We start from the raw sequence: 25152 nt of genomic DNA, 5'->3' as shown, positions 1-25152 counted from the left end.
TTTAGGTTGGGCATTATGAAAAACTTCCTGTCATGGAATAAATTGCCTAGGGAACTGTGGAATCTCCATCATTGGATATATTTAAGAGCAGATTAGAGAAACATCTATACAGGGTGATCTAGATGGTACTTGGTCCTGCCATGAGGGCAGGGGACTCGACTGTATGACCTCTCAAGGACCCTTCCAGTTCAAGTATTCTGATTCTGTGATTCTATCAAACAGCTTCACGGCCTGAGCCCTGCAAGTCTGAATCAACTGGCACAGGCCTGTTCTGTATTTGTCTTTGCTGTGTAGACATAGCATTTATGACCTGCAAGAACTCTTGGAGGATAGATTTTAATGAAACCATATTAACTCTTTGGACTGATTTTAAGGGTTGCAAGACATAGGGTAGCAACAAGCTCCTCATGCTGTCTCTCTGAGCCAACCCTAGCAGAACATATTAAAAAGAACAATTATTTTTGTGTGGTGAATAGAATTCTCATGAATGGTTGCCACTGACACTTCTGAAAATAAGTCCCATATTTCCACAGAAAAGATATAGCACTGGAAGCCGTAGGACAAGCATTCCCCAGGAAAAGCTCTGCAGAAAAGCTCTCTTGTGGTAAGAATGTGATTTTAGTTCCCTTACCCACTCAGACCTTCATCTCTGATGAGATCACCAATAAGAATGTGTTTTTTTCCCTCATCGGGACACTTCGTCTATTGGAAAATAATGTGATTTTTTTCTAACAGTTTTTGTTTTGAATGAACATTAGAAAAAGATAGTTCCAACCTGTTTGTGAAGAACGCCACCCAAGGAAAATTTCTGTTGTGTGTCTCTACAAAGACACTCTGTACAAAGAGATTTGGACAGCAGCTATGCTGTGAAACAAAATTGATTTAAAATTAATCAGAAGGAATGATCAGTCTCTGGCTGTAGAATATTTATACGCGTTCCCCCCAAAAAAACATTTGTAACATGCTTAATAAAAGAGAAAATATATTCCTCCTGCCACTCTTTCACCATCCATATTTAGCATGCATCAATTTTTGTTATAATTAGGTCACTGCGAGGGAAGGATTATCTCCAGCACTTCTAAAATAACAATTTGGTCCTGAAAAATCAAGTTCTTTGGTCAATCTGCACTTCAATCATTTATGGTGAGATTTCTCTCTCCACTTGACACACGAACAGAAATCATCACCGTCAACCTGTAGACAATTACACGATTAACCAATAGCCTGGGCTTATTGGTTAATCTTGTCAACTACAAGCATTCCCCCTCCCACTGCCTCTGTATCAGAGACAGCAAGTGGGGGGGTGGAGGTGTGGGAGCCAGTGCCCGCAAGGAGATGTCTTAAAAGGCAGCTTCCCATGAGCACCAGATTCACCTGCCTACCCGCGTCTCCTGCACTGCTGCTTCTGATACAGAGGCAGCAATGCAGAGGGCGAGGGGGGCAGGTGGGAGTTGATATGCGTGGGGAGCTGGCTTTCATTTGAAAACTGCCATGTGGAGGTGACAGGTGCTTACAGTTATATAGGGTTGGCAGGATTCGATTTACATAGGTAGGTACTACTAAATATTGATTTCACCTAACAAATAAATGGACTGAAAAAACATTTGTCAATGGCAGCCTCTCCCATGATCTGTGCCTGCAGGGATCCAGTGTCATTGATGGCCATGCAGGGAGCCCTCTGCAGCTCTATTGTCATGGCCTGGAGTACAGGGTCATCATCCTGCAAGAACCATTCAGTATTGGGGTGGCCTGGGGATTTTGTTCTGCCCCAACAGGACTGCAGCTTGCACTTACAAATATCAGGTCTCAATGGCCCTGAAACTGTGCAGGGAGACCTCTGCAGCTTTGCTGTCATGGTTCCATTCACTTGCTGGCCTGAAGTACAGGGGCTGTTCCTGGCCAGGAGCCACTCAGTAGTGGTGGTGGTGGTGATCTCATCCTACTCCTCATAGCCCTCGGAGCTCGGCCAAGCCCAGGACTACAGTCTTCTCCCATACCTTGTGCCTAGGTGCCTCAGAGCCTTCAGTTACTCAGGAAGCCGCTGCAGTCCTGCTATCTGTGCTGCATTAACCCCAACCTCCCCTTAATTTCTCATAACTGGAAATTAAAATAGTTAAAATGAAAAAAAAAAACCGCTTAAATAGTAATTCATATCAAAATTACAAAAAAAAGTTCAAATTCTGCCAAGACAAGTTAAGCACATGTACAGACACACATGTGTGTGTGCACATGGATAGAAAGGTTATCATTCTCCCTGTTCTATATTAAGGAGCATCATTTCAATGTTTTTGCGGATTTCAGCTTGACATACCTACTAATGCTCATCGGGAAAACAAAGCAAGTGCTATGCCTGTGCAGAAGAGAACTTCTAGTACTCTTATCACTGGGAGCATTTTAAAAATTATTAAACCAATTAGCAGATTTATTGGGTATGCCTGGACAATGTGGTTAACTATACATCATTGCCTAGAACAGCCAGAGTCCCCTCTTACCATGTGCTAGGTTGAGTGTGAAACCTGCGAAGGAATCTGTAGTAGACAGTCTCCCCATCTGTATAGATCAGGAGTAAGGTTGGAAATTTCAGTGTGTTATGTAAAATACCCCTGTATTGACACACACCACAATTTAAAATGGATTTGGAAAACAGAGGGGGCTGAAAGGAGATCTGGAATTTCATCAAGCCGCCAGCCCACACACCCTGATCCAGCATAGCACCCAGTGGCAATTCTATTCAGCAAAGAAATAGAGAACCCCAATCATCTATTTGATTTCCTGTCCGAAAATAAAAACAAAGACTACTCAACTTGAGGAGAGAATTTTGCAAAACTCATTAATACCTTCTGTTTGAGTAAATAAGCAATTTAAAAAAAAAATGAAGTGATCGAATAGCACACATTTACCATTTTTACTTACATTAAGAAATCGGCCCACATTTCCTTCTTTTGTGGCATCCAATAAAAAAATATTTTCTTCCTTAGAATTCTTCATCTGTGTGTCATCACCTTCTGTCTCCATATTACAAATAGAATCTTCTTTGGTCCTCCTAATTTTTTCCTCTTTGAAGATATCTCTTTGTGGTAGGCTTATGGACGGTTTTGTAGCATGTGCTGATTTACCACACCTAGCATCTTGTGGAGATGGTCTTTTTTCTTTAGCTTCTGCATTATCTGTGATCATTGGCTCAGTCTGCATGGCCTCCTCTGGTTCTCCTAGCTTTTGCTCCGGGTTGGATTCTGTCAAAAGAAATTTCAAGAGATTAAAAGAATAAGTTATTTGAAATGACTCAGCAATGATACTAAAGGCAACACTGCAAACTTAAATGTGTTTGGCTTACTTAACTCTAAATACCCATCCACTCCTGAACTTATTTCCTCTGGTTTGTATGGGTCTCAAATGATTTCTTGTCACTTTTAGATGAGTAGCACAGCTCTACCCCTCTCCATACCTCACTTCTATGGATTCCTTAAAGCCCTACTAATGCTTTGCATTGATAAATTCAGCTCAATTTTTTGCTTCCCCAGTCATTTCCCAAAAGTGCCTACGCTCCCCCTCTCAGTGCCTACAGAACAGTCCTTTAAGCCCTCTGCATGGTCCAGTTTCTCCTCCCCACACCGCTTTTTCAAATCCTCTCTCAGAACTCATTTCTTCCAGCTGGTATTTTATTGCCCACCTGCATTCAGCACAGCATTCCAAATTTTAATACGGTGTTAACAAGATGCGTATTCAACAGCAAATGTTTCTCAGGATCTTTTCTAGTTGTGCCCTTCTTTCTCCCACATCTCCATACCCCTCTGTTTATTGCTAACCATTGTTGTGTCGTGCCTAATAAATAGTCCAATTCTGCCCCTTGCCCCACAAAATTCCACTGAAGACAGCAAAAGTACAAGGTGCTTACCACCTTTTCAGGAGTGCTCAGATCTTACAGGATCAGGCCATTATTCTGTAGGCTACTTAGAGCAGGGAACTTGTATTTCTCTTGAAATTCTTAGTCCTTAAGTACTATCCACATTTATGGTATAATAAGTAACAATCTGAGTGCTGCTAAGGCTTTGGTAGGGCATACTAAGTGTTATATGCATAATGCCACTGTAATCAAAGAGATGGTATTTGAACAAATTTGCACACATTCTAAGATCATTTCCTACAGTGCAGTCGTATCACCTGACTGGGCACAAGTGTGCTAACCAGTGTCACATTTATAGCTCCGCAAACCTACTTTCCTTTCCTTTTTTGGTTCCAGTTGTTAGTTTCATTTTGGTTGACTGCTGGGACTGAGAACTATTATCTTCATCCGAGCTGGCATCCTGCACCAGTGTAGCAACTCCCTTAAAAGAAATAAGGTTGTGAGGCGCTATGTTTTATATAACTCTGCACCAAGAGCCAAAGACAACTGGCTTTAAGTTTCAAATATACTATACTATGTTGTTTGACTGAGTTTCAAAAGGCCAAATTCCAAGTTTAGACATCATAATTCAGAATTATCCAGAGAAGCCTCCAAGAACTTAGGCCCCAATTCAGCAAAACACTTAAGCATGGTTTCACTTTAACTTCCACTGATTTCAATAGGGTTTAAACACATGCGTAAATACATGTCTAAGGGTATGTCAAGACTATAAGTCTCTTTCAAAAAAGCTTCTTTTGAAAGAGATCGTCTAGACAGCCACAACTTTTTCAAAAAAGCGATCTGCTTTTTTGACAGAGAGCACCTAAGCAATCTGGATGCTCTCTTCTGAAAAAGCCCTGTTTGCGGTCAAGAACACTTTTTGAAAGAGCTCTTTTGAAAAAAGGCGTTCTTCCTTGTAAAATGAGCTTTACTGCTGTCAAAAAACCGTGGCATTCTTTCAATTTAATTTCGAAAGAACGTGGTGGCAGTCTAGATGCAGGTGAAGTTTTTTCGAAAAAAGGCCACTTTAAAAAAAAAAAAAAAAAAAAAAAACCCTGTAGTCTAGACATAGCCTTTGGCTATGTCTAGACTACATTCCTCTTTCGAAAGAGGAATGTAAATTAGGCAAATAGAAAGTGCAAATGAAGCACGGATTTAAATATCCTGTGCTTCATTTGCATATTCATCTTCGAGTGCTTTTTCAAAAATGGGTTTTTCGAAAGTGAAAGCGCAGTCTAGACGGGGTTCTTTTGAAAAAAAAAAAACCAACCCTTTTTCGAAAGAACCCATACTCATTTTTTCAGGAGTTCTTTTGAAAAAGGGTTTTTTCCCCCAAAAGAACCCCGTCTAGACTGCGCTTTCACTTTCAAAAAACCCTTTTTCAAAAAAGGACTCAGACACGAATATGCACATGAAGCGCAGAATATTTAACTCCATCCTTCATCTGCACTTTCGATTTGCCTAATTTACATTCCTCTTTCGAAAGAAGAATGTAGTCTAGATGTGCCCTAAGTGTTTTGCTGAATCAGGGCCTAAGCTAGCTCTATATGTGGAGCTAACTGAAATGGACTGGGTCAGCAAGATTCCCCTCCCCCCACTTTCACTACAAACCAGTGACTAATCAGGGGATATCCAGTACTGTCTGTTCCTGGTATGAAGCTCATCCTTGTTGCCTGAATCAGTTGTGAAGCTATCATCTACTGATCCTAGCATGGCCAACTCAAATGCGATTAGCACTTGTGCACATATCCTTTGCAGGTACTTCCTGCCTCTCCATACTAGATCATGTGGCAGATCAAATTTTCCAGTCTGTGCAGTAACAAAAAACCATAAGATTCTGACCACTAGTGCAGCAAAAGATGTTGCAACTTTTGAGTTTGGCTCTCAACAGTGTTTATCTTTTCATCTCCTATTTCATTAGTTATGAGGGTCATAGAAGAGGTTGCAGGTGCAGGGTGAAGAGATAGTTGCTTACAATTCCAGGGATGGTCGTTTTCTGGAGACAGTCCTGGAGGCTGCATGCATGTCCAGGGAAGGGAAGTGAGGAGGCTATGGGAGTACATAGTGCTAGTCTCAGAGACAGCTCGAGGAGCACATACTGTGCACATGCTCGTGGGGAGATGGGGAACAGGGCCAGCGCCAGCAGTAGGCAAGGCTGTATCACAGAAGTCCCATGACAGATGTAATTAAGAAAGGCTGTTTAGAAAATCTTGCCATGAATACTGATATAAGGCTATAAATAACTGCCTTCCCACTTCACTGAATATGTACAATTCTGAATACAATCTGTGATTTTGTATTTTTACCAGTTTTATACGACGAGTCTGAAGAATAGTTGTTCTGGTTTTAGGCCTAATGGCTGGGCTTCTCAGATTCCTTGGATTATAGCCATAGTTCTGAACCCTGCACAGAGATGGCAAAAGGATTTTATACAACACTAGAGACTGATAAAAGAACTCTTGCAACACCTATTTCGCTAATATTTTCCAGTTTATAAAGAACAGCCAAAGCCTGCAGTCAATACAATACTCAGTAAAAATCTTGTGGCGGTTTTGCCCTAGGAGAGATCGCAGGATTTGTCTTCACTGATATTCTTAGAAGTTGATCTATCAGATGCTGCTCATTCTTTATTGCTAAAGGAGACTGAGAGTTGCTTGTATATTCCCCAAACATTAAAAAAAACCAACCCTGAATCAGTTCTTCCTTAATATTCCTACCAAGAGCTACAATTCTATTAATCCATCCAGGTTTTTGCACTATGTTCATCACTGAACTAAGAGCATCTGCTACATCTGTTAATACCTCAAATTGGAAGGCACAATTTGCCTGGAAAGAGACTGTAAACACACCACTAATACAATCAAAATCCTGCAAAGCATAAGGGCGTTCACCCCACGCTTGTCCAGAAAAGAGCTAATTACCATACAGGTCATGGCTGAGAGGAATAAGGTGGCCCAAGTAATCCCCTGAGGGAGTCCAGTTGAGGATGAAAGAGCTGGGCTGGGGCTATAAAGGCTGGGAACTGGCAATATAAGGGGGACGGTGAGAAAGTTTGCAGTCACTCCCTGACAGAAGGGGAGGTGTATTTAAGATGGCAAAACCAGAGAAGGGGGAAGGCCAGGAAGGTAGAACAGGGCTCAGGGCAAGGCAGAAAGGTATAGAAGGGAACAGACTCTGGCTGCTGATTAGAGGGTCCCTGAACTGGAACCTGGAGTAGGAGGTGTGCCTGGATCCCCTGTCAGCTACCGAGGGAGAAACACTATGAGGCAGTAAATAGGAAGATTACCAAGGACTGCTGGCAAAGAAAGATTTTCCAACCCTAGAAGGGGAATCAATTGGTGACCGTGCCATAGTGTGAAGTCACAAAGAGGCAACAGCAGGTAGTGGAGCAAGAGAAGGGCCACAGGCTGGCAGAAAGATAGAGGGATGGCTAGCAATTGCAGAAAGGGGTGCTAACCTCATGCGCTATTCCCCAGAGTGACCAGGAGATGGCACCAATCTAACAGCGAGTGCAGCATCCTTGCACACTCCCTTAGCAGCATGGAAAGGTAGGAAGAAAGGCAATCACACTTAGAAATTAAACTTTTTATTCAGTCATCTTTGGTTTAATATTATAAGCCATTCGTGTTGCAGTACCATCTGCAGGCATCAGCCAGAATTAAGCCATCTAGTGCTAGTCACCTCTAGGATCATAGTATAAATGACAGCCCCTGCTCCAGAAATCTTACTATCTAAAAAATATAACCCTACTCCTCATACAGAGGTCATGATTTTTCCTGTTTTACAGACAGAGGCAAACAAATATTATCCTATTAGATTTCTTTAAGAATGAAAAAGGTACATTAAGTTCAGAAGCTGACATGATATAACTTATGCAGTAACATTAGTACAGGTTGCACCTCCCTAAACTGGGACATTCTAGTCCATCAATATCTATGGTCTGGCAGGACCACGGATGTTCGTGGACCAGAAAGCCCCCGTCTTGGGAGCCAAGTGGCAGGAGGTCTGGAAGCTGGGAGCCCTGTTAGGTTGGGAGCTCAGCGGGGCTGACCACAGTGGGGCCAGGGCTGCGGTTGAGGCAGCCCCCAGCAGTGGGGCCCGGGACAATGCAATCCCCTGGCAGTGGGGCTGGGGCCAGCAGTGGGGAGGGATGGTGGGCTAAAGGGCCAGTGGCAGAGGGCCAACTCTGATCCGGCAAATGTCCTCATTCAGGACCATTCAGGTTCCGAGGGTGCCCAACCAGAGAGATCCAAACTATACGTGGATTACAATCTAGTTGTCTTTTACAAAACAACCTGCAGTCATGACTCCTGTGCCAATCACAATAACATTCTCTCATGATCCTTAGTCTGATGGCTTATTTTTTATAGGCTAGCAATGTGGCCATGAAAAATCAACAATGGGAGGCAGAAAAATCAGTTTGACCAGTTTTCACTTCTGCTGATTTTTGCATGTCCACAGCACTTTTGTCACCAAAAAACTGAACATAGTGGTGCAGTAAATGTAGCTTAAAATGGTGTTTCCTGTACCTTATATTATGTATAATATTAGAAAAAAATTGGCATAAATTATAGTTGACAGTGATTAAGCCATGATTAGTTACAAATAGGAGTAGGTTTCACCACTCATGATTTGCTCCAGCCTACCTCAAAGACTTTCTCTCTCTACTCCCTTCTCTGACCCTCCACACAGTTTCGACCATGTTGCTGCAAAAGCCTCCTCTCCTACAGCTTCTGCAGTTTGGGACAGCCATCCTCCTTCCTGTAGGTTTCCACCACCTTTCATTTCCTGACTGAAAACGTACACATGCAGTCACTGCCTAGCCCACAGCTCCTGATTTACTGTCTGACCCCAGTGTTTTGAGAAACAGTATGTAGGAGAGATTCCATTCAAAATACTTTAAAGAGCTGACTATCTGAGAATCTCAAAGTGCTTTATGAAGCCTCACAATAAACCTCTCATGAGGTAAATACAGATTTGTACCACTTTATGGAGAGGTAATCAGGGGGAGAAAGATTTTCAAGGGCTGCACTGCAGGCAGGAAACAGAATTCAGATCTGACTTTTGGCGTTTTTCTGTACATCATGGAGTTACTACATTGGTGGGAGTGAAATTTAAGCACAGACACTTTGATGGTTAGGTCGATATAAGCTGACTTATAATGCAGGGGAGCTAGTAATGTGGCCATGAAAAATCAACAATGGGAGGCAGAAAAATCAGTTTGACCAGTTTTCACTTCTGCTGACTTTTGCATGTCAACAGCACTTTTGTCACCAAAACTTCCCAGTGTAGACAGCTTGAGAAAGGGTGCTTGGTTGAACAAACTCAAGCTTCACTGTGGGTATTGCTATGGGATAAGAACGGCCATATTGACTCAGACCAATTTTTCATCTAGCTTAGTATCGTGTCTTCTGACAGTGGCCAATGCTATGTGCTTCAGAGGGAATGAACAGAACAAGTGATCAGCAAGTTATCTATCCTCTCACCTCCACTCCCAGTTTCTGGCAAACAAAGGTTAAGAACGCCATCCCTGGCCATCCTGACTAATAGCGATTGATGGACTTATCCTCCATGAATATATCTAGTTCTTTTTTGTATAGTTGATAATAGTAGCATACAGTCTATCTTTACCTTAAATCTGCTACTACAACTTACACAACTGGTTTATATTCATCATCCACAGGCTGGGACAAGGATTCGCATTTCCGGTTAATGTTGTCTTTACCCGTTTGAATAAGTTCGATCTCAGAATCTGAACAAGCAGCATCCAGTTTTCTCTTTATTGAAAGTGAGCTGGGACTTTTGTTATTTACAGTATCCTTTTCATCCTCACGATCGACATTTCTCATTTCCTGAGGATCAGCTCTGCTCATTAACCTTCCTATCAGAAAAGCAGGTTTCTAGTTTAGTTCATGTTCACTCTGATCAACCTTGCAGTTACATTTTTAACAGGGGCAAGACATTATTTGTGCGTGTGAAATGCAAACACCATTCCTTTCATAAGAGCGAGGGCCTTGGAATCTAGCACAGAGCAGACAAACCTGTGATGTACGGGATAGTACCTCTGAGACAGTAGTCATAGAAATCTAGCCTTGGAATGGTCTTAGTCAGTGTCCCCTCTAATGTTTTCCATTCATGTGTAGGATAAATTTTTATGTGCACTAAAGCAGGTGCAGAAGTGCACCACGACTAGGAAGACATGCTCCAGCTATGGATGCTTTGCTAATCAGCTGGGCTGCATTTGAATCTCTCTTGGGTAGCTGCCCAAGCACTCAGCTTAAAGGGAACACTTTTAGTGCTTGGCTTAAAGGGAACACTCGTAGGCTACGTCTACACTGCTTGCTGTTGTGCAAGAAAATATGCAAATGAGGTAAAGCGGTGAATTAAGTATGCAAATGAGGCACGGCGATATTCACTGCTTTGCCTCATTTGGATATTTTCTTGTGCAAGAGAGGGCAGTGTAGACGTGGCCTTAGTGCTTTTTCTATTCTTTGGTGCACACTGAAAAGCAGATGTTATGGATCAGAGAGGTGAAAGTTTAACCATGTATGCAGTTAACTGATGAGCCTAAGCTCATCAGTCAGTCAACCTTCACATTTACACGCAGGCTCCCAGTACATGGAGGGAGCCGCTTAAAAGTTGGCTTTTCACATGCACCTGGGCCCGGGGAGCCACCTGCCTCCTTACACTGCTGCCTCTCTATGAGAGGCAGCAGCACGTAGGGGCAGGTGGGAGCTGGCACACACCGGGAGCCAGCATGAAAGCTGTCTCCTCGCGTGCACCAGCTGAATTTTCAGTGGTTATCTGTTTACTTAAACAAACATATTTTAACATATCTGTTATAGATATATCTACCATCCCAACCCTAGCACATCTCGTTTACTGCTTGGTCCGGAAAATGCTGCAGTTTCCAGACATGTAGGAAGAGCTGCAAAAAGAACAGTTTGAGAACGACAGTGCTAGAATCTTTCAGATACTGTTTTATGTTACCTGAATAAGTGCAAACAAATGTTCCTTTGTCAATATCGTCTAGGCAGCGGACACCCCAGCCCTTCCGTTCTGTATTGAACACCTGCAACCGCACCTGGACGCCATGCTGTGCTACTCTATTCTGACACTTTATTCTGTCACACTTGCATGATAAGTTGCATTCATAAATTCTGCCAGAAAAAAAAGAAATTAAATTAAATTAAAATGAAATAAAAATATGACTTGTTCATATCTGGCAAAAGCAAATAAAAGAGCAGTTCACTGAAAAGACAAGACACCTGCTTAGAAAAAAGATACCCCCAGCTTGTGACATTTTGGGATGCAGATGATTGTTAAAACATTGGAGCAACTTCAGTGAGGGCTTTAATGACTTGAGTCATACAAGAATCAGCTGTGATCTGGCAATTCCCCAATTCAATGCCATGTTACCACAGTCCATGAACTATGGGTATGTCTAGACTGCAGTTAAAAGCCTGCAGGTAGCTTCCCCATGCCAGCTGACTCAGGCTCACGGGACTCAGACTAAGAGGCTGTCTAACTCCAGTGTACATGCTTGGTTTGGAGTCCAGGTTCTAAGACCCTATGAGGTGGATGGGTCCCAGAGCCCAGACTCCAGATGAAGCCTGACCACTACAATTAAAAAGTCTCTGAGCCTAAGTCCATTAGTCCAAGTCAAGCAGCACACAGGTGTTTAACTGCAGTTGGAGACATACCCAAAGTGCATTAGGGATATTGCACTGAACGGGAGCTCAAGAGACCCAGCCTCTCTTCCTAGCATTGGCACAAGTTTGCTGGTGATGTTGGACAAACCACTTCACCCATCTGTGCCTTAGTTCTTCTGTCTGTAAGGAGACAGTGATTTCCTTTGTAAAGTGCTTTGAGATCTACCTTGCTAGACTTGCAAGCTATGATAAGTATAAAAAAAGTTCCTGTAATACAAAACCATGCTGTAGCTTTTGTAACAAGAAGACTTTTCCCATTTCACCATGATCATGCAATACAACCACTATAATCAATCCCACCCCCCACCAAGATGCTGGCAAACCAAAAACTGTTTAAGCAAGGCTTGAATGGTATAACTGTATGTGGTTATAATACCAGTGTAAATTCTAGGTGCCTTACCCACTGGGGACAGGTCCATCCAATCGTTTATATCTGTAACCATAAGCTGCTCTGTTACTTGGTGAGGCAGAATTTTCACTGCAGCCTTTTGCAGTTAGACGCAGGCATGCACATTTTGACCTAGAAGGGCAAATAAGGATATGATTAAATCTGAACAAAACTGTACTACCATGGCAGCTGTGCCTACCATGGCTTCACCATCTCCCTCCCTCCACCAGAAAATGACTAGCATTCACAATGCAGCTTGTGGAGCAACAGAAGACAACACTGACTGTCATCTTACACTATTATAGCCGCAAAGATTTGTTGTGAATGCCTGGCCTGGCTCTGACCCCACTCCCTACATAACTAGAGAGAGTCAACTCCTCTAGAAAAAGAGCCTGCAAGGGAATGGGTGGAGCATGCAACAGATCTGCTGCCCTGTATAAAGCTAGAGCTTTAATTTGGGCCATCATAGGCTTGTTACCCTGTGTATTATCAGACAAAAGTATTGTATCCCTAGATGGACACAGTAAGTTTAACAGTTTCTTTTTATGTTATTCAGGGCACCTGAATGACTGGTCTTTAGTTAAAGGTTAACTTTTTCTACTTACCTATCTGTGCAGCCATCTGTACAGTCGCATGAGTCAAGAAACATGCTGGAAAGGTTGTTCAGATAGTACCCACGTGGCCATGAGGCCTTCCTGTACTTAAAATAGGGTAATCTTGTGTGGTCAACTTCATTACAGAAGGAAATGGGCACAGACTCAGCTCCATTGCTGATATCAAAATCAAATACAAGTGCTTCTCGGTTCAGAGTGTTTCTGCCCAGCTGTACATATGTGTTGAAAGAAAAGTGATCGACAAATAAGTAGTTACACTCTGTTTCAAACAAGTAATTTTGCACATCTTGAAAGTTTCTCAGACTCTTCCCACAAGGCGCCTTATAATTCACATCAAGTGACTTTGAAAGCGAGTCTGCTTTTGCATGTCGTCTCTGGAAATGACACAGGATTGGTATTTTAAGAGGGTTTTCCCCCTTGTATGAGGTCAGCGGTCTGTTGGCAAGACATATATTAGAACAGTCGTGATTCTGGTAACATAGCTTTGATGGTAACTCCCTTGTTTCACTACATGGTAACTCCCTTGTTTCACTTCCTGACAGTGATTTTTCTTTCACCTCCATTTTCCTGTTAAGAATCACAAAATAAAATAATAATAATAATAATAATGAACTGTGCCATATGTTACCAATAAAATATTCAATATTTTAATTATTCAACATTCTTCGTGAGGGGGAGAAAATAACTCTTGGTCACAATCAGGAGGTTCAAGGTTTCAGTGGATCATTATTTGTATTAAGCTAGTGCCATGAAGCTTTGGTGGCAATCGAGGCCTCTTTGAGCTGGGCACCTGATACACTGCTTTTATCACAAAGAGCTTACAGTACCTCAGGGGTGGGCAACTTTTTGGCCCAAGGGCCACATCATGATATAGACATTGTATGGAGGGCCATGAATGCTCACAAAATTGAGGTTAGGGTACTGGAGGAGTTGAGGGCTCTAGCTTGGGGGTGTGAGCTCTGGGTTAGGGACAGAAATGAGGATTTCAGGGTGTGGGAAGGAGTTCTGGGCTGGGGCAGTGGGTTTGAGTATGGGTGTGGGGGAGAGCTGAGGGCTCCAGCTAGAGATGTGGACTCTGGGGTGGAACTCAGAACGAAGGATTTGGGGTACAGGAGAAGGTTCCCGACTGGGACCAAGGGGCCTGGAAAACAGAGGGGGGAAGGGTATGGGCTACTGCAGGGGGCTGAGGTGCAAACTCCAGGCTGTGCTAACCTCCTTAAATAGTTCCTAGAAGCAACAGCATGTCTCTTCTGGCTGGCTCCTACACACAGGGGAAGCCAGGTAGCCCTGTGAGCTGTTCTCCCCCTCTCCCACCCATCCACAGGTGCCACGTCTACAGCTCCCATTGGCCATTGTTCCCAGTCAATGGGAGCTGTGAGGATGGTGCTTGAGGCAAGGGCAGTGCACAGAGCCCCCAGTTGTATCTATGTGTAGGAGCTGGTCAGAAGGAGGGCATGCATCTGTTTCTGGGAGCTGCGCAAAACAAGGCAAACCCCAGACTCTAATCCCCAGTGGATGCTTGAGGGCCAGATTAAAACATCTGATGGGCCAGATACAACCCATGGGCTGTAGTTTGCCCCCTTCTCCTCTAAATAGATAACGAAGACAAAGGAAAAACTATAAATCCCATTTTCCAGAACAGCAGCTGCACCATACAGAGCTTAATGACTGGCCCAAGGACTTGCACAGTCTGTGTCAGAGTTGGGACTGAAATCAAATTTCTTGAGTTCCAGACCAGCACCTTCATTATCCAAGGCTTTAACCTCACACCTTCATATACAGCAAAAATTTAATCCCTCTATCCCGTCTCTTGCTATAGGCAAACACACACCCTTATCTTGTAACTTGGAGAGCATTCAAGTCTTACATACAGGAGAGGTTATAAAATCCCAGGAGTTTGCCATAACTATGATTAAAAATTGCATTTAAATAGTTAATTTCATAGTGTTAGCTCCAAAGTCTATTGTGCAAGACAAAGAATATTTAAAAGAATGGGCTACAGTAAACAGGAATAAAATGTAACCTGTATACTCACAAAGGAAAACCTGTTGTACTTTCATCCGATATAGAATGCTGTAATTTAGGCTTGCTTCTCAGCATCCCATCTTTAGTCGTCACCTCATTTACTTTAAAATTAAAATACAAAGACTGCAGCAATCCACATTACATTTTTATAATTACATTTACAAGTTTCCGCATTATCAGATTCCAAAATATGTTAAAAGGCGCTTCATTGTTGTGAGATAGTGATAGAAATGTAGCCGTGTTAGTCTAGGGTAGCTGAAACAAAATACAGGACTATGTAGCACTTTAAAGACTAACAAGATGGTTTATTAGATGATGAGCTTTCGTGGGCCAGACCCACGAAAGCTCGTCATCTAATAAACCATCTTGTTAGTCTTTAAAGTGCTACATAGTCCTGTATTTTGTTTCATTGTTGTGAATTATTCTAGCCAAAAGAAAGAGATAGTGTGCTAATGAAAGTGTTTAATAAACACAAACTACAATGCAGAACTTAGAAAAACCTTAAAGAGAAAATCCCCAGTAAAAAAGATTTTGGTGTGCCACCTGTAGGACTCTGATAAATGTTCAGAGAATGGGCTACCACCACTTATCTTCATCTCCCCCCCAACAAGGATCAGAATGCTGAATTGTATCTGCCCTAAATCTTCTAAGTTTGAGCAAACTGCAGCTCTGGAAATTCATATATAGAACATGTACATGCATAGCAACAGAAATTTGTTTACTAAAGGCTGACATAAACATAACCCAGAGTTTGTACAGTTTGAGCTACGCTGTGAACTGACTTGCATATTATGCAATTCCAGTGTAGTGTGTAGTTTTACAGGGTGCAAATCAGCACATAGTTTGGCTCTGTTTTTATGTTGAGAGACTGACTGCCTAATCACAATAAATTATTTATTAATTTACTGAAATACTCCAGAGTGTTAATTAACATACACAAGCTGGATTTATTAATTGTTCCTATACCATATCAGGCAATACCATGATTTAAATAGAATTAACTGACAGATTAAAAAGACAATGAACTAAAACATCAAATTTAGAGGAATCTTACACAAAAGTTTCATTTAAAGGGAAAAAACAAATAATATGCAGTAACTGTAAGCCCTATACACCTGCATCACACTCAATTAAAACAGTAATGTAAGACCTACCAAGCTGGGACATTGATATTGTCAGTACTGAAAATAGGACTGGTCAACAAGTGCTTCCTCCTTGAAGGCAAATCACAACATTTTTTGTGAGGCCTTACAGAAATAGAAAAGTATAGGGCAGTGGGTAGGAGGAGAGAGAAGTCTGATGTTTAGAATTTCTGTTTGACAAAAGCTGGATTTCATCACTTCTACAGTGGTATAGAGTAACTGGCTCACGTTTTTAAACACAATTGACAATGTATAATCCAAGAGATATTCCACCTAGAATAAAGAGAATTCACATTTTGGACCTAAAACAAGCAAACTGCATTCTTTTAATTCAGGTGCTAATACAAGATCGAGGTGATGTCTACACTAAAACTTTTGTCAATAAAACGCATTAGAGGAGTGTTTTTTTCATACCCCACTTAAAAGTTTCTCCGTCAAAAGCATTGGTGTGGAGAGTGGCACCAGGTGCTCTCCCAGTGACATAGGTACCACTGTTCATTGGTGGTAGTTTAAGCATGCCAGTTTAAGCATGCCAGCTCTCTCCCATCGGTATAGAGTGGCTACACAGAAGACCTTAGAAAGAAGAAGCTGCAACAGAACAGCTGCCCTGATGTAAGATCTGTACAGTAGACATGGTGAGATTTGATGCCTTTTGCGATTTAACACACTGATCCCGCAACCTTCACTTAACATCAGTGGGAAACTCGAGCAGGTAGAATCAGGCCATGAATAAGTTACTTTTCAGTGTGTTACTGTATGCAGAAAGCTCTTCCTCTTCCACTGTTTTAGGAATTACTAACACGATAAGCCAACAACAAAACATTTAGTCATTTCCATTATGAATTCCCAGCTCCACTTTCAAAATCCTTTGTATACTTTTGAAAGAAATAAGTCCCTCACATCTATCCACACAGGTTTTATGGCTTGACCAGGAAATACATCTTGATCTCTACCCTTCTTCCTTCCCTAATTGCTGTACCAGAAAACACAATTCTCATTTAAGATGTCAGTTTTTCTCTTGAAGGGAACTGTACCTACATACTACAATTGTGAAATCCAAATAAAAGAAAACACAAAATAAGGGGCCTGATTAGACTAATGCTACAGTTGGCCTACATTCAATAGTAGCAAGTTTTTCAGGCCTATTTTATTTAACTTTGTGTTCCATTTGATTAAATCAACATGATAAAATACCGGAGAGTGCAGAATAAATGGAGTTGAGATGTACACATACCATTTTTCAATGCTAAGAGATTGCTTACGTCAGCTCTGTTGGCCAGCATCAAAGCTTGGAAGCATTCTGTTTAGAAAACAAAAGAGATATATTGTTTCTAAATAACACCGTGTAATTAAAAGGAATGAATGACAAATAACAGGAAATTCAAAGCATAAGTCTCCCACAGTAACTTCTACACTAGAGCCTAAGTACTGCAATACATCCTGATTGTTACAATAATATTACAGCTAGCTTTTATACTTATGACTCAGAACTGAGAATTCCCTGGACTTGGGGGAATTATTGGAGGTTTTCTTTTCTAATAGGCATTTCAGAAGTCTCCACCCCCATAATACATTTTAGTATAGTTCGATATCTTACATCTGCTCACCTAGCTAACCATCTTTTTGCTGAGAAGGGCTCGATGCTGTTTCGGCCAAAACCAATTAACGCCATTCTCAAATTAGCTGGAATGTTAATTAAAGAACAAGAAGAATGCAAAGAAGCCAGAGAGAAAGTGTCTCAAACTCCAGTTCACAATATAGTAACTTATTATGTTACTGCTACAACAGCAGTTAAATGGCAGGGTCTTTATAAATGGGCAATATGCCAGTTAAAAATCTTCATTTGACATTTTCATTGCATCAGCACAGGGTTTAAGTTTACTTGTACAACACTGTATAGCAGAAATGTTGCATCATAACACTAAGACTGAGGACTTGTATATACAAAAGTTATACACTTTAATAATACTAGTATAATTTAAACAGAAGAGCCCACCTAGCACAGAACACAGTTACACCTGTATAAAGGTGCTTTTTTATTAGTTTAGCTATTCTCATATGGGAAGGGGAATTAAGCTATAATAGTAGTATAACTGCCATCCACACCGGGGTTGTACTGGTATAAAAACTAATACTACTAATCAAAATGGTTAAATTGGTACAAACACTGTGCGTAGAATGGACCGAAAGAATCTCTGAAGACTTGCACCAAAATCAGTTTAACCTTTTTAATGCCATCAAAGCAATCTTGTAATGGACTCACAAGTTCTTCCATTATAAAGTTTTTCCTGAATCTAAAGTTATAATGTAGACTCCAGAATTAACACTGAGATTCTCAGGAGTTCATAATTACAATGTGAACCCAATGAATTAACTGCAGAGTTCAGCTTCTAGTGCAAAACATGAAGAAGAGAAATGAAATACAAGGCTCCACAGTTATTTCTCAAGCATAAACATCTCAACTCTGTATACCTAAAAAGCCACACTAAAGATTAGCTATTGGCAAAATTACATTAAAAAAAGGCAGAAAAGCAGATTTTCAAGGGAGCTTGTCAAAACGTGTATTAATCAAATTAAGCACTCCTTTGGAGACCGTAAGGAATATTTTTGCTGATCATGCTTCCCTTTCTATTTACTCCTTCCAGCCTGAATTTAGTCTTGGGTTCCCAACATAATGGAGATGTTTTTATACTTAGGTAATGTATACACGTTCATATATACTCCCCACACCGTGCTGAAACATAGACATTATGCTGTGCTGGTCATGAACAAACTCCAATGTCCATGTATACACCCACACCGCTGCAGCTGTCTGCACTACCAATTCAGGGATGGAGTTCCAGGGTTCTATACAGACCAAGGAAACACTCTAGGAACCAATTTACTGGGTGGTGTTGATACCATTCCCCACCTTCACACATTTGCCAATGGCAGTTTGTGATCATGTCACCCCCCTCACTGTTATTCCAGCCTAACCAGACGATGACTTTGAGAAATGGAGTGATCTGGCTCTCATTCTGCACCTGCCCCTCCTTGTGGGACAAACATTTATTCAGTGGAATAGAGTCTCAGTAAAATACTCCATGGAATTTGAGCAGAACTTTGAAACGTTGAAAATGGCTGACCCTCGGGATCATTCCGCTCACATAGTACAAATATGGTAAATACTGATATGACTACTGTATGCTCTTGAGTATACGGTCACCACTGGTGATGAACCACCACCAAAATGTTGCATCATTTTGGAAAACAGAGATGGCCAGCAGTGGTTTTGATACTTCTGAATGAGGAAACAAACCTTCATGGAGCCGCATCAAAAGCATGCACCAAACTTCCAGTGCCAGGACACTTTAATCAGGGAAGCCATTTTGGTGCAGAAGACGGTGGCTATTCAACAGTGAAAGTGGTAACACCAGCCAGCCCCAGGTCCACTTCAAATTAACTTGGATTGGAAGATCCACAGTTGGGGTTGGGGCTGTGCAGGTCTGAGAGACAAGTAACATTGTTTACCATAAAAAAAAGTTCCAGAAAGAATAATTGGATTTCAGAGGATGGGGTTTCCAAACTCTGTAGAGGCCATCACTGACACCCATATCCCAATACTTTGCTTACCAAGAGGGATGAGTATGTGAACTAAAAAGGTCACTATTGACTCATTCTGCAAAGGTTGGTGGGCCACAAAGGCAGATTCATGAATACAAGCACTGGAAAGGTTCATGACACCAGAGTGCTGAGGAGATTGTACTGGAAGAAGAGATTTTATTCCCCAGAACTGATATAGCTCTGGATGGTCTGTCTGTACCAGTTGGGATTTTGGGGAACCCCACCTACCTGTTCCTAACTTGGCTCATGAAACCATATCTCAATATCAGTGACTTTGGAAAAAGAAAACTCAATTACAAACTCAGTAGCTGCAGATGATTGTGGCCTATGTGTGGTAGACTCAAATCTCATGACTATTCACCCGTCTGGATATCAATGTGACTAATACCATTGCATGCTGTGCGTTATGCAGCATTTGTGAAGGAGAAAAGGAGTGTTTCCGTTCTGAGTTGGCATAGGACAAATCTGGTTTACAAACTCTGCACAGGTAGGTGGATCCTATGCATGTGCACACCGGTCCTGGTCTCCAGTAGCCAAGGGAAATTAGGGGATGCCATATGCACACACATCTTGCACAGAGAAAAATGAAGAACTGGCACTGAAAGGTGGGATCACAAAGGGAAGCACAGGATGATATCTACTTCTTCTAAAGGACACCCTGTGGCAGGGCGAAGCAACCCCGCCACTGCCCCAGGCCGAGGGAAGCCCAGGGGAGTGAAGACGCTGGCACCTGCGCTATGTGGGAAGCGGCAGGGCCAGCCTTGAAGGCACCGGACAGGGAAGGGACCATGCGGGGAACGCGGGCCCCGCACGCAGCCACAGGCCTGGCGCAGGAGGATGTCGTCACGCCCTCTGGGCGTGTGACGTCAGTCGGGCGCCCAGAGATGCCAATGGAGGAGGGGGGAAGGCCAGGGAGGTGGGTGACTTTACCCGCCGAGCCCAGAGGCAGAGATAAAAGAAGGACGCCCGGACAGGAAAAGAGGGAGATGGAGGCACAGGAAGTGAGGTGCGGGGAAGAACAGGTGCAGGGGAACTCGGGAGCAGGGGTGCAGTGAGCGCATACTGCACCCGCGATCTGAGCCTGGGCGGTGGAGTTGAGCAGTGGCCCAGGGCGGGATTGTGGGGCCCGTGAGCAAATGTGTTTAGGGACAACACCCCCGTTTGCTACAGTAGGGAGCTTAGCTCCTTGCGTTGGGGCCCTGGCCCGGGAGAGGGGGTAGGCCTGGGCCCAGGCCCCCCTTTCCGCCATCCAAAGGCGATCCTCAAGACCCAGCCGGAGCGGTTGGCTGGCCCCAGGGCAATCTACCTGCATTTTGCCTCTGAACTAGACGGCGACTGGGTGTGGGAAAATGTATGCTTAAATAAAGAGGAGAAATTCGCATAAACTACAAGTGCAGACTCACGACACATCCTCAAACCCTACATAGCTGCTAGACAAGCACCTGAGAGACCATTAGTACATACGTATAGGGCTACATAACTTTGTGAGGATTTTGTTCCCCTGTTGCCTGTCATTTAGCTACTCCTTCCTGTGACGTTGACCACACATGTCCGCTGGCTTATCACCTTAGGGTTGGGTTGCACTGTCGTATGGCCTAATTGCAATGCAGTCGTAGTGAAGACGTGGCACAATTCACATTTGTTTACAAATTTCTGTCTCTGTTAAAGACCTTATCAACATTCCCCAGGAATGGAGGACATAGCCATTCTTTTTGTAGTTTGCTGTCAGTGAGGCTAATGACGGCAACTGGTCAAGGTTTTCAGAAGTGAAGGGTGAAGTTGTTTATGGCAGATGCTGTCATTGCTGCATTATTACGAAATTTTGATTTGTGCATGTGAACCAAGCCATAAAGTCATTCATCTACCTCTTTTCTTCTGTTGCAGAATTCTACTGTGTTGTAAAACTAGGGATGTTCGATAGCAGGTAACCGAACAGCTGCGTAACCACATTAAATCTTGGTGGTTACATGACTATTCGATAGCCACTGGGGCGGGTTCTCCTCCCTCTCCCCCCTGCAGACAGAGGCTGCTGCCACCCTATGCTGCTGTTTCTGTATCGGAGGCAGCAGCATGAAGTGCCAGGCAGGAGCCGGTCTGCGGGAGAAGCCAGTTTGAAAACCAACTCCCTGCTCAGGCCAGTGCCTGCCACCCTGCACTGCTGCCACTGTATCAGAGGCAGCAGTTCAAGGTGGCAGCAGCCTCTGTCTGGGGGGAGGGGAAAGAAGGGCAGCTGAGCTCCCCACAGACAGAGGCTGCTGTCATGAAGTAGCCTTTGGCCACAGGGAGCTTGGACCGCCCGCTGCCCATGGACAGAGGCTGCTTCACGGAAGCCTCTCCTGCTCCACCACACCACTGCCTCTGATAGGGGCAGCAGCACGGGGATGGGGGAGGCAGCACCGCAGAGCCAGTGATGGGGGGGAAAACCAGCTTTTTAGCCAGCTCCCCCCAGCACCAGCTCCCTGCCCCTTGCTGCCTCTATATCAGAGGCAGTAAGGGGGGGGTGGAAATGCATGTAGTTGAGAAGATTAAACGATAAGCCTAGGCTTACTGGTTAATCATATAGTCAACTACAAGTTGACATCCCTATTGTAAACCCCGTAGTACACTTTCTGACTCCTTTCACCCCTAGTGCTTTCTGAGGGTTTGGGACAGACAGAAAAGCATTTGCAGTATCTTGGCAACAGAAAGCAATAAATCATTCAATTTCATGTGCTGCGTATTGTGGGGCCTAATTCCAAAGCTGAAAACATCTTCTGTTCATTGTCTTTAGGAAAGAGGGGCCACAAGCAAATCAAGGAAACGATAACATTTATTTAAAAGGATTCCACGTGTATTTAAAATATTTTTTAAAAAGAAATGTCCGTGAACAAACTTTCAAAGACACTGTAGGAATGAATTTGTGAGCACTGACCAAACATTGCTACTATCTCTGCACCCTTCCCCTTCCTCTCCTCCTGACAAGATGGGAAAAATCTATCAGGGAAAAAGAGGGGAGGTTTCTTGCATGGGCTTTGGGGTCAGCACTTGGTGAGGCTCCAGGACATTCCCACAGATTCCCTATCCAGGAGAACACTCAGGGAGATCCCCCAAAAAAAGTTTTGAGTGCCAGTAGAGGGTGAGATCTCAGGAATCCTGCAGGCTCCATGTTCTCTACCCAGTCACTGGGGGGGGAGGGAGGGAGGAGGGTATCCTTAAATTTTAAATAAGATCCTCCAGCTGCAGCCAGAGGAAGAGGTGGGGGTGGTGATAGCTGGAGGTTCAGACAGGTTGAGTGGTTCTAGCAATAGGCAGACCCCAAACTCATTTGGCTACCAGTTCAAGTGTGTCCAGCTGCAGGAACTGATTCATCAATCTCTATTCCTGCTGAAAAGTCTAATACTCCTGAACTCCTGGTTCCTCTTGCCCATCTCTTATGAGTGGCTCTTTCCCAGTCCTTCTCTGTCTGCTTCTATCATCTCCTGATTATTCCGTCAAGAGTATAGGAGCAGCAGTTTACCTCCTGGGAGTCAACGATCCTGCCAATTAAAAGAAAAGGGAAGCATTATACTTTCTCTCTCTTTTGGAAGATGCCAAGAAATCCCACTGTCACAACACAACCTTGCTGTAAAAGGCTACAATTGTGATACTTTTCAGTGTTTCAGAAATGCAACTATTAGATTATCCTGGGTCCTCAGAAAACTTTTGCAGCTCAAGAGGAAGGAACAGTGCTAAGAAAAATGTACTAATGTTTTAGACGTAAAGTGTTCACAGCAGCTTAAGGGGCTAGAGAAGCAAGGAGGGGGCAATTCCTTCCAGGAGCTGTCACCAGGCTGCAATTTCTTCTTTAAAGTAACACCTGGAGAACACAGCAGTTTTCAACATACCAAAACTGAAAACAAAAATGGCTTTCGAGTCCTCTGGAGGCAATTCAGCAACCCATGCCAGAGAGATCTACCCCTCCCCGACATATAGAGGGAGAGTTGGTCACCTATGAAGGACCACCAAGCAGGTGTGCACTGCCATTGCACCTCAAGAACCAGCTGGAGTTTCTGCTACATCAGAAATTTGCTGAAATACTTTTCTTACAGGATTGGGAAGCAAATCATCTGCAAAAGGGTTCTTTTCTCACCTAGCATGCCCTATTTCTGTGCAAAAATAGTGTAAGCCACAAACCCCCCCCCCCCCACCTCAGTATCACCAAAAAATTCTAATGGACAGAGAGTGAGTATGGGGCAGGAGCTTCCCACCCCTTACTGGAAGCTGTCTAATCTGTCCTTTCCTTTCCCCCACGCAATGCATCTCTGGGACCACTGCTGCATGACTGTTGGCCAAGAAATGCAGAATGATTTTTTTGTAAATAAATCTGCTTTTAAGACATAGATTTAGCAAATTACATAATAGTTGTTGATCAGAAATTAATACAATCATTGATTTATAACAGTGTCCTTCTTGGGGACCATTTATGGGTGCAGCAGAGCAGGAGTTGGACGGAGGTTTGTAGAACTGAAGGAATTTGGTAAGGGGACAGGGTCTTTGACCAGCATTGCAATTCCAACTCAAGACACAGCAATGCATGACACATTATCTTGGGAGGACCACTCAGTGCACAATACTTCAAATGTCCTGAATTTAAAATCAGGAGTATAGCACTAGAAAAGAGGGGGTACTAGCAAAGGGGCAGGGATCCATTATAACTTACCAACCTCTGTTTCTGGTTCCGGCTGCAGCTCAGTGTCCTCCTTAGTACCATCAGGAGAGAGGCCTTCTTTAGGTGCTCTGGGTAGTGGTAGATAATCACATGCTCTTTGTTCTCTGGGTCTTCCAGGCATCATCTGCAATCCCTGCTGCCTCCACATTTGGCCCTCACTGTCCTCCTGTCAGACACTGAGGGGCTTGAGGAAGGGAGCATGAGCCATTTCAGGCTCTGTACTGGGACCCCATTCTGAAGCCATAGAAGGGGCATGGACGACAGCCATTCCCAGAGTGACTGCTTGAGTCTTTTGCTTTTCTGTTCAGGAGCCTCAAGTGCTCGTTGCATTTCCAGTGCAATGACAGAGTCCGCTGAATGCCTGCCTGCTCCAGCCTCTGTGAAATTTCCCAGTACAAATATGTGTTCCTGCCACTCCAAGCAAAGTAGTAGAGAATGTACTCTGAGCATACATTGATTGGTATGCAGCTGTGGCTAGCGGGTCAGGCAGCTGCTCTTGGAGCAGGATTCTCATTCACCTGTACTGAGCTAAAGAATGGAGTGCAAAGCTGTTTTGATGTAGTCAGCTCAGTTTGCTACTACTGGTGAAAATGGAAAGGACAGAACTTTATAGGATGGAGGATTAGTGAAACTTGAGACCTGATATGTGCACATTTTTACCCATCAACACTGCAAACTGACATAGGTGAAGGGGGCATGCCACAGCATGTATTTGCTCATGTTCCGCAGGTGTATTAGCTTACGTGCCCTCTACTCATCTTCAGACATGTATTTTAGGGTGTATGAATGGACAGTAGGTTATGGACATACACTGACATGTACAGTCACTAGTGCAGATGTACCCATAGACTGTAAGCTCTCTGGGGCAAAGGCTATCTTTTTTTGTTCCATGTTTGTACAGCATCTAGCACAATGGGATCCGGATCCAAGACATGGGCTCCTCGGTGATATAACAACACAAACCAGTAATAATATCACCATCCTCAAGCATACTATTTTTTTTAAACTTACAGATAAGATCTGACAAGATAACGAACAGCTTTTGGTAAGGTGGCCCAAGACTAGATTCTAGTCTCACACAACCATTACAAGAGGGTC

At 43.2% G+C, this 25152-nt stretch overlaps 1 protein-coding gene and 1 long non-coding RNA gene across 7 annotated transcripts in view; both read right to left on the bottom strand.

The window, feature by feature from the left end:
• SETDB2 (SET domain bifurcated histone lysine methyltransferase 2) overlaps positions 1-25152 on the bottom strand; it is a 35869-nt gene that overhangs the window by 2630 nt on the left and 8087 nt on the right. For 5 of the 6 annotated variants that reach the window (XM_075919060.2, XM_075919059.2, XM_075919063.2 and 2 more), the window contains 10 exons: positions 16999-17064; positions 14633-14723; positions 12589-13164; positions 11996-12115; positions 10874-11043; positions 9539-9764; positions 6190-6286; positions 4217-4325; positions 2914-3233; positions 776-864 (listed from right to left, as the gene is read on the bottom strand). In XM_075919060.2, the coding sequence (XP_075775175.2) occupies positions 776-864; positions 2914-3233; positions 4217-4325; positions 6190-6286; positions 9539-9764; positions 10874-11043; positions 11996-12115; positions 12589-13164; positions 14633-14723; positions 16999-17064 (1864 nt within the window). Of the gene's footprint in view, positions 1-775; positions 865-2492; positions 2551-2913; positions 3234-4216; positions 4326-6189; positions 6287-9538; positions 9765-10873; positions 11044-11995; positions 12116-12588; positions 13165-14632; positions 14724-16998; positions 17065-25152 lie in introns of all 6 variants that reach the window. The other variant, XR_012900676.2, reaches the window with a different exon arrangement.
• Positions 22159-25150, bottom strand: LOC149525764 (uncharacterized). The gene is made up of 2 exons (XR_016348481.1): positions 24050-25150; positions 22159-22882 (listed from the first exon to the last, which is right to left on the bottom strand). It is a non-coding gene; the product is annotated as an uncharacterized LOC149525764 (long non-coding RNA).

This window comes from Pelodiscus sinensis, chromosome 1, assembly GCF_052426305.1.
Source record: "Pelodiscus sinensis isolate ZL-2025 chromosome 1, ASM5242630v1, whole genome shotgun sequence".
NCBI classification, from domain to species: domain Eukaryota; kingdom Metazoa; phylum Chordata; order Testudines; family Trionychidae; genus Pelodiscus; species Pelodiscus sinensis.
This window is presented reverse-complemented; position numbering and strand designations above follow the sequence as displayed.